This window comes from Saccostrea echinata, unplaced genomic scaffold (assembly GCF_033153115.1).
Source record: "Saccostrea echinata isolate AGI-Se365-2 ecotype Australia unplaced genomic scaffold, CSIRO_AGI_Sech_v1 ptg000010l, whole genome shotgun sequence".
NCBI lineage: Eukaryota > Metazoa > Mollusca > Bivalvia > Ostreida > Ostreidae > Saccostrea > Saccostrea echinata.
Window position 1 is genome coordinate 10909384 of NW_026889759.1, and position 16535 is coordinate 10925918.

Consider the following 16535-nt stretch of genomic DNA (forward strand, 5'->3'; position numbering starts at 1 on the left):
TGTTAGGCCTATAGATTACATATATATTTTAGATTTTCTAATGTTGTTGTTACTTTATATACAGAGTTTATGAAATTAAACTTTTTTCTAAATAAAGTCATTCCAATATAATATATTCATTTATAGTTTGGGCTGTGTTGACATCCACAGCTATGAAAGTTACTCCCCTTTGCTGAGGTCACAAATTCAAAATCTCATCTGCTTCTTCCAGATCATAGCTTATACCATAATAATTGCAAAAATTACATAGAATGTGCAAGGTTAATTACTGCAGTTATTCTAATTTAAATGTTAAATGCTGACATTGTCAGTTGTTAACAGTGGTCTTTGTATTGCATTATATTTTTGAGAAGAGTTTAATTAAAAAAAATTCTGTTCAAGCATTATATACTTAATTTAACAAATTAAAGCCATTTACTTCTCTTTCAGAATGGCAAGTAAGACATATAAAACTTACAGTAAATTTACTGGTAAAGATTCTGCTGCCAGTCGAGCATTTGATGATGTCTTAAACAACAAATCTGCCCCACCAGTGCCAATTAAAGCAGAAAAAACCAAATGGGGAGACACGTCATTCACACGAGTAAGAAAAGATGATCCTTTCCAGGTTACATTTAATAAAGTGAAAGTGGAAAATGAGACTGTAGATGAATTTTCCTTTGACCTAGAAGAAGATGAGAGCTTCAAAAAGAAAATTCCAGCAAATAACAGCAGTGCTCCAAGTGCTTCTTCTGGATTAGGCAGACCTGCTATTGCTAATGTAACCAAAACATCAAAGAAGCAAGTTCCAGCTGAGGTTCCAACACATTCTCCTAAAGTGGAAAAGGAGGAAAGTGAGTCTATAAATAATGATGATGATGATGATGATCTGGAACCAGTTATGTTTAAAAGACCAGTTAGAACATATTCACGTTCAGTTAAAAAGGAGAAAGCAGCAGAGGAAACACCAGAGCAAATACAAGAAGAGGAAGAAAGTGAAGGCATCACAAAAGAGGAGATGGAAGATTCTTCTATTCCATTTTCAGAAAGGACCGATGTTTTCTCAGATAAAAATGATGAAGAAGGAAATTCAATATATGGCAGAGGTAAAAGGGCACAAAAGATTACGTCAAGAACTCATATTCTTCAGTCAGATGATGATGAGAGCTGTGGGGCAACTGTGCTGAATTTCCGCAGCCGTTACATGGATCCTGCTGTGTATGGCAACTTTGAGTACACACCACAAGGGGATGACCCAGTGGGACGGATGAATAATAGCAAAGTTCTTCAGCAGAGTGAAATCAAACATGGAAAAGGATCCACATTGATTGTGATTTGCTCTCCAAAACCACCTGCTCAAGGAACAACAAAACTTCATCCAGTAAGAACCTACAAAGTTCGAGATCCAAATGCAAAAGCATCAGAAGAAGGAGAAAAACCCCAAAAGGAAGAATATCAAGCCATCCCACCAAAACCAATTATCATTAGAAATAGACGGCGCCCCCAGAAGAGGAAAGCAGAAGATGCATCTAAACCATCTGTTCCTCCAATAGAGACCCTTATTAATCTAAAGCAAGAACCAAAGTATACCCCAGCACCTCTAAAAGATTCAAACAAAACAAAGGATACAAAACCCAGAAAAAATAAGATCTTTAAGTCCAGAAACAAGGTGGAGGATGAAGGAGAGGAAAAAGAGGTCCCTGTTCCTTCAGAAGATACAGCTGTCAATGAGGAGGAGGCACCAGTCTTAGAACCACAGGTGGATGATTCTATTGTCTCTCAACAAGAATCGGTCACCTCTGAGGATAAAGACACTGCTTTTGGATTTGAAGAAATGGATGTTGATAAAACTCCCGAGAATTCACAAGAAGAAATTCTGGAGGGTGAAACATATAGGGAAATCCCAATAAAACTAAAAAGAGTGGAAGAGCTTCAGAGGGAGGATAATGGGGATAGTCAGTCCTCAGAGGGGGAGATGGAAAGTTCACAGGAGATGCCATCTTCTCAAGAATCCACAGAAGAATTCAAACAACCCAGTAGAGAACGCAAGATATTTAAATCTAAGAATACAAGGACAGCACAAAAGAAGGTGTCTCCAAGTCCAAGGAAGGTACTGAAAAAAACTTAGTTAATTAATGTGTACACATGATAATGTTTGAATTGCTTATTAAAAATAAATATTATCCTCTGTTTTCTTTAACAGTCACCAGCAAAAGCAACATATAACGTGAGGTCCTGGCAAGAAGATTTTGATGAAGAGGAACGGGTAACCATGATGATGCAAAGAAATGTGCATATTGCTTTTGTTTGCTTTGCTTTAATACCACATTCATTGTGTGTTTCAGGGTTTGACACTAATTTTCTATTATAGTGGTCCAAAAGTCCAAATTTCTTGTAGATCTTCTCAAATTATAGTAGATCTTTCAAAATTGACATTTTTTTAGTGCACACCGTTTCATTTGAATAGAGTTAAGGAGAGAAGTACTTTGAATAGTTTGAAACCAATGAAAAGGATTTTTTTTATTGAGTTGAGGAAGGGGATATTAGTGATAACATTTAATTTATTCCATTATTTAGCATATGAAGTTTGGGGGGGGGGGGGGGGGGGAGATCATGATGCTTATCTAATTCATACCTACAGCTACTCATCATATATAAATGAATATGTACTGGTAAACACAAAAAGATTATTTTGTATGTCATACATTTATCATATTGTTTGATACCTCTATTAATGCCTACCAGAAGCATGTAATGAAGAAAAATAGAGTAGAGAAAATTGACTTCTGGTCTTCTGTTCAAACCTTGAATTGCATGGTGAACACTCACATCATCATTTTTGAATCAGTTTTCCTAAAATTCAACAAAAATTTTCATACATCAGGGTATTTTCTGTCATTGACCCCTTGTTCAAACCCCATAGAATATTTATGATCTTTGTGAATGAATGTCAAATTGGACATTTTTAGCGAATTCATGAAGAAAATAAGGACTGTGTTCCTATCACCTCGTTGTTTTGCATTGAAAACACAAAATATGAATTACTTAAGCTAAAAATTGATGGATGCAATATAATGATATAATAAGATCACAAAAGATTCCTGTTCATTTAAACATAATATGTAATTTTATTTTAAAAATATTCAATTCACAATTTTTTTTTATCCAACTACAATTTCCTGTAGTGGACAGATTTCAGCTCATCAGGTGGACCTAAAAAAATTTATGAATTCAGTTCACTTTTTACATTTAGTGTCAAACTCCGTAAAAAAAATTCTCTTTCCATGTTCAATACCTGTATATTTAAAAAAAAGAATGTAAATGTTTTCTCATAAAAATACAGTAACAGTTAATTGGATTTAAAGTTTCTCTTACGTTAAACACAATGAATGTGTGTTAGTAGTGAATATATCATTTCATTTGTTTTTCAAAGCCAGTTTTGATATAATTTGAAATAATTTTTTGGAAAATAGTTTCTAGTTTAAGAACTAGCAGAATTTTTTTTTAATTAGTTGAAATATAATCAATGTATTGCTGCTTGACCAAAAAGAATGTTATGACAAGTAAAACCAATCTGTCTGAAACAGTTGACTGAAATTGGAATTTCAGATGAATGTATGTCTAATGCACTATATTGATTAATACATATTATTACAACTTGATTACATATATGCGATGTATTTATTTGCATTTAATTCATTATATTATAACTATATAACTTTACTAATCTTAATTTGTAGGACCTAGATTACCTTTGTAGATTTTAGTTTCATACTCTGCATTTTGATATCTTTATTTGGAAATATGAGTGTTTACCTTTTCTGTAGCATGCAATTTCATTTTTCATATAAAAATTTTGCTTTTTATCTTTTTATATGTATTAAGAATTTTAGTTAACTTAATATATTGATGCTCAGGGCTCGAAATAATATTTATTTTTCACTGGTGAGTCTGTCTGTTAAAAGAAAAAAATTACTGGTCGATTGATAAATATCAGTGACCCAGTTGACCAGTGAAAATAAATTCTAGTCTGAATTTTATAAACTATTGTGAACAGACTATGTTTTTTATCCATTCTTATGTTTTAATAACTTTCACTTGAGACAAAATCAAATGAAGATCATGCACTGAAACATACATGTATGTCGGTTTTATCATCATCATAATGGAAATGGTAGATTACAAATAGGTATTTTGGTAGGACCATCAATTTTTTGGGAGGGGATTGGGGGTTTAAGGATCATCTCTTTGAACACTTAGATGTAGATAATGGTCTGACAATTTGTTGGCAGTAAACCTAACTAATCTGTCCTGCCCCTGTGCTTTATAAAGCACTGAGCATACTTCAGATTTCACTGGCCCAGGCCAGAGAGCCTTTTTTTTGAGCCCTGATGCTAAAGCTTAAATCATACTTTCATAAATGTCAGTATATAATGTTTTGCATGTACCTAAGCATTTAATATGATAGATTGACAGATATTACCTATTATTAGTAATCATTTCTTGTTGCAAGTATCTTGGAGGAAAAAAAAAATTACATACCTCAAATTCATGTCTTAAAATCTGAATGTTAAGTCACATCTGTTTTGAAACTTTAAACCAGTCTATCATCTTCTATAATCTCTGCAATAAAATAAATTGCTCTTAGGGCCATTTTAAATTGTTATTGTCCATTTTCTTGAAGTTTATACTTCATCTGCTGTTTTAGAACAAGCAGAATCAAGAGGAAGAAAATGGTTCACAGAGTGGTCCTCCTAAACTGACCCGTTACTCAACGTGGCCCCAGTCTGGACCAGAGGCCAAGAAACCCCCTGAGGAGCCCCCTAAGCTGACCCGTGCTGTTCACTGGCCAGACAGAGAGGGAGATGAGGCATATACTTCTGTTCACATCAATAAAGAGCACAAACAGGTAAAAACATTTTTAGATACTTTACTAACTTTATTAAATTCAAATGTTGTAGGTGGAAGTAAGAATTTTGTAATTTGTATTACCATTTGTGCCGAAAATTTTTTGCTAAGACAAGAAGATCATCTCGTTTTGAAAGGAGAAGAACTTGTACATGATTGGAATCATATTAAAACAATGTTGGATGTATTATCAAACACACTCTAGGTCATTAAACTCATTCTAATTGATATTCCTGTCACTAAGGCCTTGAAATATATAAATAAATATTATGTAACTTTTCTTATTTTTAGCTTTACACTGTGGTGAGGAATGTGAAGGAGGCCCATGAGTGTCAGGAACATGGAGAGACCCAGGAGTTTGCTGATGATGTAGAGTATCTGTTGTCTGGGATACAGGAAGGAGAACCCATGTCCACCAGGTGTCTCAGGTATGGCTCAAAATAAAACATGGTTACATATTGTATTCACTGAGAGATATTACCAAAGCCTTTTACATTGTTTACCACAGGATATTTTCTTGATATTGTGTTTGAAAACTTATTTTGTGTTTTAGGTATTGTTTCAATGTATAGCATTTCTGATAATTGTTTATTCTATAAATCTTTATTGTAATTATTACTGGTATAGAATAAGAAATTTTGTTCTACAGTTGTATTGGTCTTGCCCAGAAGAGTATTTTACCAGCATTTAGAATGCACCTACGAGCCCATGGAACTGTGGCTAAGATATTTGGTCATCTGAAGGATGCTGTTTCTGATCCAGTAAGCAGTAGTTTGTAATTTATTGTTAAGTTTCTGTTCTATAAATAAGTTTAGTGAGGTGCACTAGATTAATCCTGGCTGATTTTATGCCTATTGATATATTTTATTATAAGAATATCTTTGATATCAGATTCCCAATTCTGTTAAAGATTGTTATTAGAAGTTTAGCATTTGTAAGAGAAGCTAAACATTTAAGATGTGCAATGTACAAATATGCATTGTCTCAACATGTCCTATGTTGAAGTCTGCCATTTGATGAGTTGAATTCTGCCATTTATCAAGTTTTGTTGTGATCAAGTAACACAACATCTTAAAAATCTCAAACATCATCAAGTTTTAAGTAATGGATGATAGTCTTTTGAAATAATTAAATTTTTATAAATGATTTTTATCAAATTAATTAGTAACAGTTGTGATTTATTTGTAGTAATTGTCATCATTGTGTAAATTGTCATCATGAATAAAAATATCTCCTTTCAGAGTTTATCTCTGTGCACTGCCTTGTTGATGTTTATGATGAGTCGAGATCGACTGAACATGGACCTGGATCGACAGAGTCTGGATCTGATGTTGAAGCTGCTAGCGGTGGACAATCAGGAGGAACAGAGTGTTACTCTGATGGGAAAGAGAACCCTGAACCGTAACAAAGATCGTGCTCGAGAGGTGTACGTGCAGTGGAAGGCTGAGGGTGGGGCCACTAATCTACCAGAGTTAGAGGATGTCTCAGTAAGAGAAAATTTTGTATACATGTAATGCTTAAAGTAAAGGACTGAGAAAACAAGAATCTCATAAAGCATTGAATCCTTTAAAATGAGATTCATACATGACATATAATTCTGCAGCAACAAATATATTGTTGCAACATTGTCAAAATACAGGAATTTAAGCCATGGATTTTAATAAGAAAATTTTGCTCATTTTTCAGACAGGAAATCTTGCCATGGAATCTCTGCTGAGTTTAACGTCACGTCGAGCAGGAGAATGGTTCAAGGAGGAATTACGGAGCTTGGGGGCTCTAGACCACATTGTAGACACTGGTTGGTTTCTTTACAGTCTTAATCCTACTAATCACCCTTTTTTCTTAGTCCATACATGTTGCACCTATCAACAATTTCATTTTGAAACAAAGTATGAACCTAGAAACAAAACTATTATAACATTCAATATAATGATCAGAGGTCACAATGGCTTTATCACTCTTGCGAAATGTTTTTATGGTGATATTTCAGGATAGAAAAGTGTTTATTTATTTGGACCTATTACCGTAAGTTTTGGGGTATATGTCGATGGGGTGTATAGGTCGAAAGGCTCATTTTCAGCTGTAATTTTTAAAAAAATCCTTAGATAGGACGAATTCGGAAGATACGACGAGGCTTTGTTTATCGATTTCTAGAGATTCTTACGTAGATACTACGTATCAGAACATGTAAACCTCTTTAACTTAGCCCGTGATATTAACGTATTGAGAAAATAAACTAGTATTTTTATGAGTACAGTATTTTAATAGTGTTTTATACAAACGTAGTTAAAACTTCCTTGAATTGTGATATAACGTATTTTCTCCAACTTGCCTGTTCAATGCCGTCGTAGTTTGACTCTGTCGTTAAACACATAAATACGGTAGTATAAAACAGCTAGAATTAGGGAAATACCCGAAATCAAACAATAATCATTTCCATTTTAGAACATCGTGGACACATTTTATTACGACATTAATTACCGGGGTAAAAAATTAACTTCGATGACCGCCATTTTTACATTTTCTTGTCTAGGGATTTGCTAAAACACGCAAATGACTATTACATGTAACAGTGCGTAAATGAAATTAATCATATTAACATGCTATAATTTTGCATGAGATATTGTAGTAAAAAATAAATTTAATTGAGAGTACATTCGCAATTTAACAGTCATCAAGAATTTCACAGTTTTGTTTGTTCAATGATGTATAGCACTAATACCCCTGTAACGGCACGTGGATCTGTTAATCATGCCCCGCAGGTGTTTTAACCAACACAGGTGTTAACACCTTTGTGTACACAGTGTATATCCCTTTATCTGTCAGACAATTAAAATTCTATTAGAAGCCAATCTGTGTATAATTCAGTGTACCCCTTGGGTACGAGGAAGCTTTCAATTCTATCATTTAAAAAAATATTTATTTTTTAAAACAAAAAAACTGTGAATAAAAAATAACGTATCGTAAATAAATGAATTTATAACTTCCAAAAACGTATAATAGTATATTCAAGATAAGTTCGTTTTATTATAATTAATTAAGATATAAAACAAAATAGTTATTACTAGCGGTATATTTGGTAAATAAATTTAGGAATTTACTGGCAACAATTTACTTCACGCATTTTACATTTAAATGAATATCACAAGACAATGAACAAATATTTAGGCATACTATTTCAATTAATCGTTACAAATAAATGGTAAAAAAAAAAGATTATAATTGCGATTGTGAAAACTCTTCTGTAATTTAAATTTTGATACGGCTGCGGTTTTCTTTTTAGTAAACGATTGCGACTTCCAACTTCACAAGATGGACACAGCATGTTGTAAATATACTTTGAGACATTAATTACTAGATGATATACCGGTAATAAGTTTTTTTTTTGTACATCGACGGATATTTAATGGAACTTATTTTGTAAGAAATCAATGGAATAAATATTTAATTCTTTATTGTTTATTATTTTTTTTCTCGGTAAAATAATTTTAAAAAATATGAAAATGGCACAGATTTGCTTTAAAATTGACGTAAATTTTACTGATTTGGAGGCATTTTTCGTAAACTTGAGCCTTAGATAGGTCGATTCGTTAAATAAGACGACCCCAGCGGTTCTGAGAAAAAAAGTATCGTCTTATCTTCCAAAACTTACGGTAAGTCTTCTGAGGGTAGAGAAAGGTACAACTTAATTTTCAAGGAAATTATATTGTCATATTTACTGTAAACATAAACATAAATTAGCACACTTAAAATTCAACTGATCTGTGCAATCATATATTGGGGCACTAGAGTTTTAACAATGGCTTGTATTAGTTTCAATCATATATTAGCATGTACGTAAATTATGGGACAAGAAGCAGCAGGAAGGCGCTAAAATATGATTACCACTAAAATAAGTATGTGTACAGGATAGGATAAAAAAAATTGAATTAGACATGTAGTAAACTGTTAACTTTTTTTATAAGACTTTAACTGGATTAAGATTTAACTTTTGAACATAATTCATGTAAAGTATATCCTTTTCACCATGTTGAAAATGTCCCAAGTCTGGAAGAGTGGGCATAGAGAGTAAATATTCATGTTTTTCAGCTCCATTTTAAAAAATGTAATAAAATGTATCTTTTTTTCAGTGTGTTCATGTATAGAAGCTTTGGGAGATGACACCACCTTGGTTACAGACAGTATGCTGGAAAACATGAAGAAAATAGACAGATGTCTACGAGTGCTGGAAAATGTAAGATATTGGAAAGAATATTGATTAGAGAAATGTTAATCAAAAGATATACATCGAAATTAAAGTCAAATTATCGAAGTTCCAAGTTTTCTTAATACATGTTTGCAGCTTTTCATCATTTTTAGCAGTGTCTACACATGAATGTCCTTAACACTAGTTAAACTCAGAAATGACAGATTTATAATGAAAAAGATATTAATATTTCTCAAGATTTTTTGGCAAATAAATAATCCCATCCTAAAAATGTGCAATGAATGTGGATCATAAAATAATTTTTTGGAGGGGTATTAACAAGAGTCAAGACTGTTGTAATGAGATGATCAAATTATTGAGGGAAGACCAAGATACTGATTGAATTTTTTTTACTGAATATTGAAAAATTGAAGATGGTGTATAAAAAAGAGATAAATTTTGATGGCTTTCATAGCATCAAATTGATTAATTTGGGTATCAGTTAGTTCGGGACAGAGAATGGTGGCACTTTGAGGTTGGTAACTTCCTAAACTTTGTCAATTTTTGTTAGTATTCTTCTTCTTGTTCACCTAGCTCACCCAGGCCATAGGCTTGACAGAGCTTTTCTGATCAAATGTTTTATGTTGTATGTATATATATTATTCCCTCAAAGCTTCTCAAACTTCTAATTTCTTCTAGTGTTCAGCCTCATTCAAAAAAAAAAAAAAAATCTGGCACAAATATTCAGTTTGTTGTTATAAAAAAGGCTATGCTTAACCTTGAGACTGATACCCAAACATGTATTATGATATACATGTATATTGGTAAAGTAATATTTTGCATGACTTCAAATGGGGAAAAAAATTAATTCTAAATTGCTTATGTTTTGTGTTTGTTTAATTAATGTTGATTTTAAAACAAGCTGTTTTGCATTTAGTATTGGCAATTAGTATTTGCATTTTGTAGTTATAAGTCAATTGAAAAAAAGTATTTTAAATGTTTGATGTTTGGTAAAAAAAACTCTTTATGAAATACAAAGTTGTTCTGAAGACATAACTTTCATAACAATCATCAAATTTTCACATTTGTCTCGCATCGATCAAGACAAAATCTGCCTCTTTAGAATGCTTTAGGCCAAATCTAAATATTTGATATCCATATTTAGAATTCTATGCTTCTGAGGAATATTAATTACTTTCAGTCAAAAAAAAAACAAACATTGCTACTATGATAACTGTGAAACAGATGGGGCTATCCAATTGAGTTTCGTTTAATCAGTATATTAATGAATGTTTGAAATATTGCCATACAACTAACCTTTATAATGTAAAGATATACATGTATATTTTTTATGGCATCGAGCTCTTGAGCTCGAATGCCATGTAGTGGGCGACCAAACTTTATGCGACCGAATGTGTACGTCCATGCATCCGCAAAAGAAAATTGCAGTAACATTGCATCATTTTCTTTGAAAATGTTCACAGTGAATAATAGCTTGAAAATAAAATTGCATCAATTATATCTACAAATAATTCTGTCTCATAACAAAGATACCCTGTTTTATTTTCACGCAAGAAAAACGCGACAGTTCTTGCGGATGAATTTCTAAAAAAAAAAGCCTGTGTTGAATGACTTGAATAACATTTACGAAGGAGAACCATGTAAACACAGACAACTAAATAGGCGATAAAATGACCACGAAATTAAACACGGATACTAGAAGACTAAAAGGATTGAATTTCCAAATCTAAACCTTACTTTTAAAATCTTATAACCAATTTTATGATAAAAACTGAAGTTATTACTGTATTTCACCATTTCTTCCATATCGCATTTTAAATTTTAGGCCTACCACGCTCGATCATATTTCAATCGTAGTCATAACAAAGCATGTTACGGTTGTTGTTTAGATGCACTAAAACAATGCTTAGACATTGACAATTAGAAAAATATTCATATGAATTCATTAAATCCTTGACAGTTCTTTAACTGACTTAAAAAAAGATGAGTTTGATTTCCAGCAAGAACATGTTCTATGGTGTCTAGTCAATTCGAACCCTGTTCTATTCGGACCATGGCATAATGCCCCAAACTATAATTTTGACATTTTGTTTAAAACTTAACATTTTTACTAGTCACTTATTTGACCTACTGCTATCTTCAAATTAAAAAAAAATGTTTTGAAATTGTTTTTCGTGTTCGATGCCATTAAAGCCTTTTAGGGTTTTGATTTTAACAAATGCAATGAAGAAAAGTTAGAGATTATACATTCAGAATAAACAGTGCTCTTGGTACTGTCTAGCAGATCCTCTAAAATTATGGTAGAGTAATATTGCAAAGTCATCTCTGTTCTGAATTTTCACTTTATTATATCAATGGTTTATATCTATCTTTGCAGGTGTCCTTTGTGAACACTGATAATCAGCTGTATCTCATTTCATACAAGGCAGGCATTCTAGTGACTTCTTTATGCAGGTATAATGATTCATTAATTCTTGTGACGTTTTCAAAGAAAAAAAATGTTTTATGTTGAAAATTTTTAAACATCCTTCTAGCATTTCAGTTCCTGGTACCATAGATTAAATTTATTTCCCAGATAGGTTTCACATCCTTGTTTAAGCAATATATTGTTTACAGTTTTGAAAAGAAAAGATCCTTTTACACGAAAGTGTGGAAAGCAATATTTAAACTCATATTATGTCCTGAAAACTTTGATAGACTGATGTTCATTTTTTGTCAATCCTTATTTTCTCAAATGTTATTTGTAAAAGCTAGCAAAATTTATGAACATTCACGCTATATCTTATTTCTAGATATAGAAAATGAAGTAAATAAAAGTGAGAATTTTTATACCCCCGCTCCGAAGGAGAGGGGGGTATACTGTTTTACCCTTGTGTGTCTGTCTGTCTGTCTGTCTGTCCGTCTGTCTGTCTGTCCGTAACAAACTTTGGTCGCAGTTTTCTCAGCAACTACTCATCAGAGGTGCTTGAAATTTTAACACACTCTTTGTTTAGGCATGCCATATGGTGGGATTCATTTTTGTACGAATCCGATGTCAACTTCCTGTTTATCCGTGCGTCTGTCCGTACCATACATAACAAATTTTGGTCGTAGTTTTCTCAGCAACTACTCATTGCAGATGCTTGAAATTTTAGCTCAATCTTTGTTTAGGCATGCCATATAATAGGATTCATTTTTGGAACAAATCCGATGTCAACTTCCTGTTTATCCGTGCGTCTGTCCGTACCATACATAATAAATTTTGGTCGTAGTTTTCTCAGCAACTACTCATCGCAGATGCTTGAAATTTTTTCTTTGTTTAGGCATGCCATATGTTGGGATTCAGTTTTTACAAATCCGATGTCAATTTCCTGATTATCACTGTGTTTGTCCATAACTGAACTTGTGTATTCACATCAGAGCGGGGGTATTATTAGTGGGCATTGGCTCACAGACTTCTTGTTTGTACCATTTCAGAGCTCTTAGTCTGTGTGAGAAATGCTTTCCTGTTTACCCAATCAATAGCTCTGAGAACATAGACAAGGGATCAACAGGATATGTCATTCTTAGTCTGGTGTTGGCTATACTACGAGTCCTTATCAACATCACTCATGATAATGGTGAGAACCTTATTATCAACAGAGTTTGCTTAATAGATTTTGTAATTTACCAGAAAAGAAGTATTGATGTCATGTTTTCTTTCCATATTTAGAGTTTGGTTGCACAAAAGTGGGAGACCAAGAAGGCTTCATCAAGACAGCCCTGATCTGTGTACTGGACACACCCCGATATGTTCCTGTGGATATGAGATTTGACATGCTTGTTCTGGTAAGTTTGTTTACGCTATGCAGCTGATAATTTCTTTCAAAGAACAGATTTTAATAAAATATTTGATACTCAGTGGGAGAGCTTATTTTCATTTTCTGAATCTTGTGTCAATTTCAGAGTTTAGGTTTACTGATTAACATGGTGGAACATTGTGGGGTCAACAAAAGAAAGCTAGTGGAGTCGGAGACCTGCAGGTCTTATGAGGTGGCTCCAGAAAATGCACAGGTGCAAGTCCCAGCTACCAAAGCACTTTGTGAGGTGAGCATGTCATCAGAAAGTTTACTGGCTTTCTTTGATTAAGCATTTTAAATAATTACTCCTTTGCAAACATGGTCTTAAGGCTTTTCATGTTTTATTCAATTGAAAAAAAGATTCAAAATGTTTTTCCACAGGTTTTTTCTACAAGATTTGAAATTGCTAAAACCATGGAAGAACAAGATTTTGGTGAGCCCTCGACCCCAAAAGCTTCACCGAACAAAAGTGGGGAGTGGAAGGAGTCAGACTCGGGGATTGAGTGGGTTGTAGCTTCTGCAAAGAAGGACAAGGAGGGAAAAGATACAAGTCGGGTTGAGTCACCAGTGGATGACAAAGCAGATAATCTGGATGATGAAGAAACATTTACTAAAGGTAAGGACTTGTAGAGGAAGACAACTCTCTTTTCTTTAAAAATATTTCAGTGACAAGGCACATTGTGTATGCTGTTCGTCTGTGTGATAATTTCTATCAGTCTGAGAGATAATTTATGGGTCACCTTATTGGACAAATATAAAAATGAAAAACAATTTGGAGCTAATTTTTGTCAGAGTGTAATTTTGATATTTTGTACTTTGATTTTACAGCTTTACATAGGGCAGGCAAACACATGGAGAACAGTGTAATAGCTGCATATGTGGCCTTACTCCTGGGCTGTCTAATACAGGATAATTCTGTAAGTAGTCATTGACCTCATTTCCATTTTCTGAATATTTTGTATTTATTCTTGTATCAGTATAATTCATCTCAGGAACATTTATAATTATATATATATTAATTAATAATTATATATTATTTTTAATATATAGGAACACTTTTGTGTCCAATTTACCTATGTAAGAATAAAATTTTGTGTCTTTTCAGATGTATGTCAGCCAAGTAAAGAATCATTTAGAGTCTGGAAGTTTTGAAGATCTTATTACAATTTTGAAGAAATTCTTAGGGTTTATGAATTTAACGGTGAGACTTTATTTCCAGTTTAGAATTCTTTGGGTGTATGAATTTAATGGTGAGACTTTATTTCCTGTTTAGAATTCTTAGGGTGTATGAATTTAACGGTGAGACTGTATTTCCTTTTTTGTAAATGTTCATGTATTTGGATTAATATTTTTCAGTGCCAACAAAAATTAAAGTTTCATCTAAGCAATACAAAAATCAAAAGCCTGAAAGGCTTCAATGGCATCGAACACGAAAAACAATTTCAAAAAAATTTTTTTTTTTAATTTAAAGATAGCAGTAGGTCAAATAATTTACTAATAAAAAGTTAAGTTTTAAACAAAATGTCAAATTTACAGTCTGGGACATTATGCCATGGTCCGAATAGAGCAGGGTTCGAATTGACTAGACACCGTCGATCACATTCATGCTGGATATCAAACTCATCTTTTTTTCAGTCAATTAAAGAAATATCAAGGATTTAATGAATTTATATGAATATTATTCTAATTGTCAATGTCTAAGCATTGTTTTAGTGCATCTAAACAACAACCGTAACTCGCTCTGTTGCGACTTCGATCGAGATATGATCGGGCGTGGTAGGCCTACACGGCGAAATGCGATATGGAAGAAATGGTGAAATGCAGTAATAACTTCAGTTTTATGATAAAATTGGTTATAAGATTGTAAAAAGTAAGGTTTACAGTTGGAAATTCAATCCTTTTAGTCTTCTAGCATTCGTGTTAATTTAAATATTGTGGTTATTTTACCGCCTATTAATATAAGTTGTTTGTGTTTACATGGTTCTCCTTCGTAAATATTATTCATGTCATTCAACACAACCTTTCTTTAGAAATTCATCCGCAAGAACTGTCACGTTTTTCTTGTGTGAAAATAAAAATTAAAACAGAGTATCTTTGTTATGTGACAAATTATTTGTAGATATAATTGATGCAATTTTATTTTCAAGCTATTATTCACTGTGAATATTTTCACAGAAATCGATGCATTTGTTATTGCTATTTTCTTTTGCAGATGCATGGACTGACACATTCGGTCGCGTAAAGTTTGGTCGCCCACTACATGGCATTCGAGCTCAAGAGCTCGATGCCATAAAAAATCTCGGCAGTTATTAACAAAACATGAACAAGTTTGATAACCAAAAATCTGACAGTATCTTTTAGCCTTTATGTAATCTTTCGTGACTGATTAGAAAATCTGAAATGGATTCTCCAAAAGTTTGTTTTTTTTTTTAATTCAAGTAAGAGAAAGTTGATGAAGTTATATTTTTTCATTGCTTCAAGCTATTAGGATTGATGAGGAGGTTTGATTCTGATAGCTCAGTTTCCTAAAAACAATAAAAAAGTGTTGTTATTTGGAAAAATTTTTGTTTTATTTTTGGCATTTCATTTTTTCCTTGATTCACATATATTAAGGTAAAATTAGTATTTCTCATGACACAAAGCTTTTACAACATGACGTGTTTGTCTTTACTACAGTGTGGATGAATCTGTAATTTCTCAAACTTTGTAGATGTGTCAAGACAAGATGGAAAAAGAAGTCATATTTCCTAACACTTGGCAATTTTGTGACTTGAGTTAACCTCTAGCATTATATTTGTTTTGGTCTTTTACAGCGTGCAATTGGAAGTACTGGAGGAAAGTCAATAGCTCATGTCATTGAAGTTCTAGAGGGATGCTAGCAGATCAATATCAAAGCACAATGGAAACAAATCAAAATTCAGATCAGATTTAAACTACTGCAAAAATATGATCATTGTTTTACTTTGTGATTTTGGCCATGAGACATCACAGCATACACCATCAACTTGTTGAACAGAAAATAAATTTGCTGCAATGAAAACCAGTCACCATGCAAAAATTTTCATAGGGGATGACAGCATAATGTTGATGTGAAAGAACTGTTTAATATCCCTAATCTGGCAATTAATGGATAGTGTGTTGAAAATACCTTTCATCAAATGATGCATTGACATGACATTTGACAATGTTTAGTGGTTACTTCCCCTGGGTCCAGCTATGCTGAGTTTACATCAAAGGCTGGACTCTTATTTTTATATTGTTCAATTTTTTGTATATTTTCTAAAAGAAAAAAAAAACAGGAGCAATAGATGTTTATGTTTTACATTTTCATTCTCATATTATTTTGTCTGTAGCATTTAGTTAAACATGTCTGAATGAAATATTAGGATGTTGCACCGATGAAATCATAGTGTTGATTGACCTAATGAAATGTTAGTGAGATGAGAGGATGATTTAGCAGATTAATTTTATCTGTGTTGACCATTGTAGTGAGGGATTGTAAAATTTATGATTTATGACATTTTACACTGTATAAAAGGGTGGAACTGAATTGCAGAAATGAATTTTCATCTGTACATTGTTAAATAAATACAAATTGATGCATACTTGAGATTATGGTTTTT

At 32.7% G+C, this 16535-nt stretch overlaps 1 protein-coding gene across 2 annotated transcripts; it reads left to right on the forward strand.

Annotated features, from left to right (window-relative positions):
• The first annotated feature begins 425 nt into the window (after positions 1 to 425).
• On the forward strand, positions 426 to 15795 carry LOC133184384 (wings apart-like protein homolog). Of its 2 annotated transcripts, none has more exons than XM_061319438.1 (16): positions 426 to 2089; positions 2183 to 2269; positions 4688 to 4888; positions 5179 to 5315; positions 5537 to 5648; positions 6129 to 6374; positions 6574 to 6685; positions 9018 to 9121; positions 11472 to 11548; positions 12551 to 12693; positions 12786 to 12901; positions 13019 to 13159; positions 13294 to 13528; positions 13741 to 13829; positions 14018 to 14113; positions 15726 to 15795. In XM_061319438.1, the coding sequence occupies exons 1-16, from the start codon at positions 431 to 433 to the stop codon at positions 15789 to 15791; spliced, it is 3621 nt and encodes a 1206-aa protein (XP_061175422.1). In that variant the 5' UTR covers positions 426 to 430; the 3' UTR covers positions 15792 to 15795. The 2 variants fall into 2 exon arrangements, with proteins under 2 accessions (XP_061175422.1, XP_061175423.1); XM_061319439.1 differs by having other exon boundaries at positions 2183 to 2245.
• Positions 15796 to 16535: the final 740 nt, after the last annotated feature.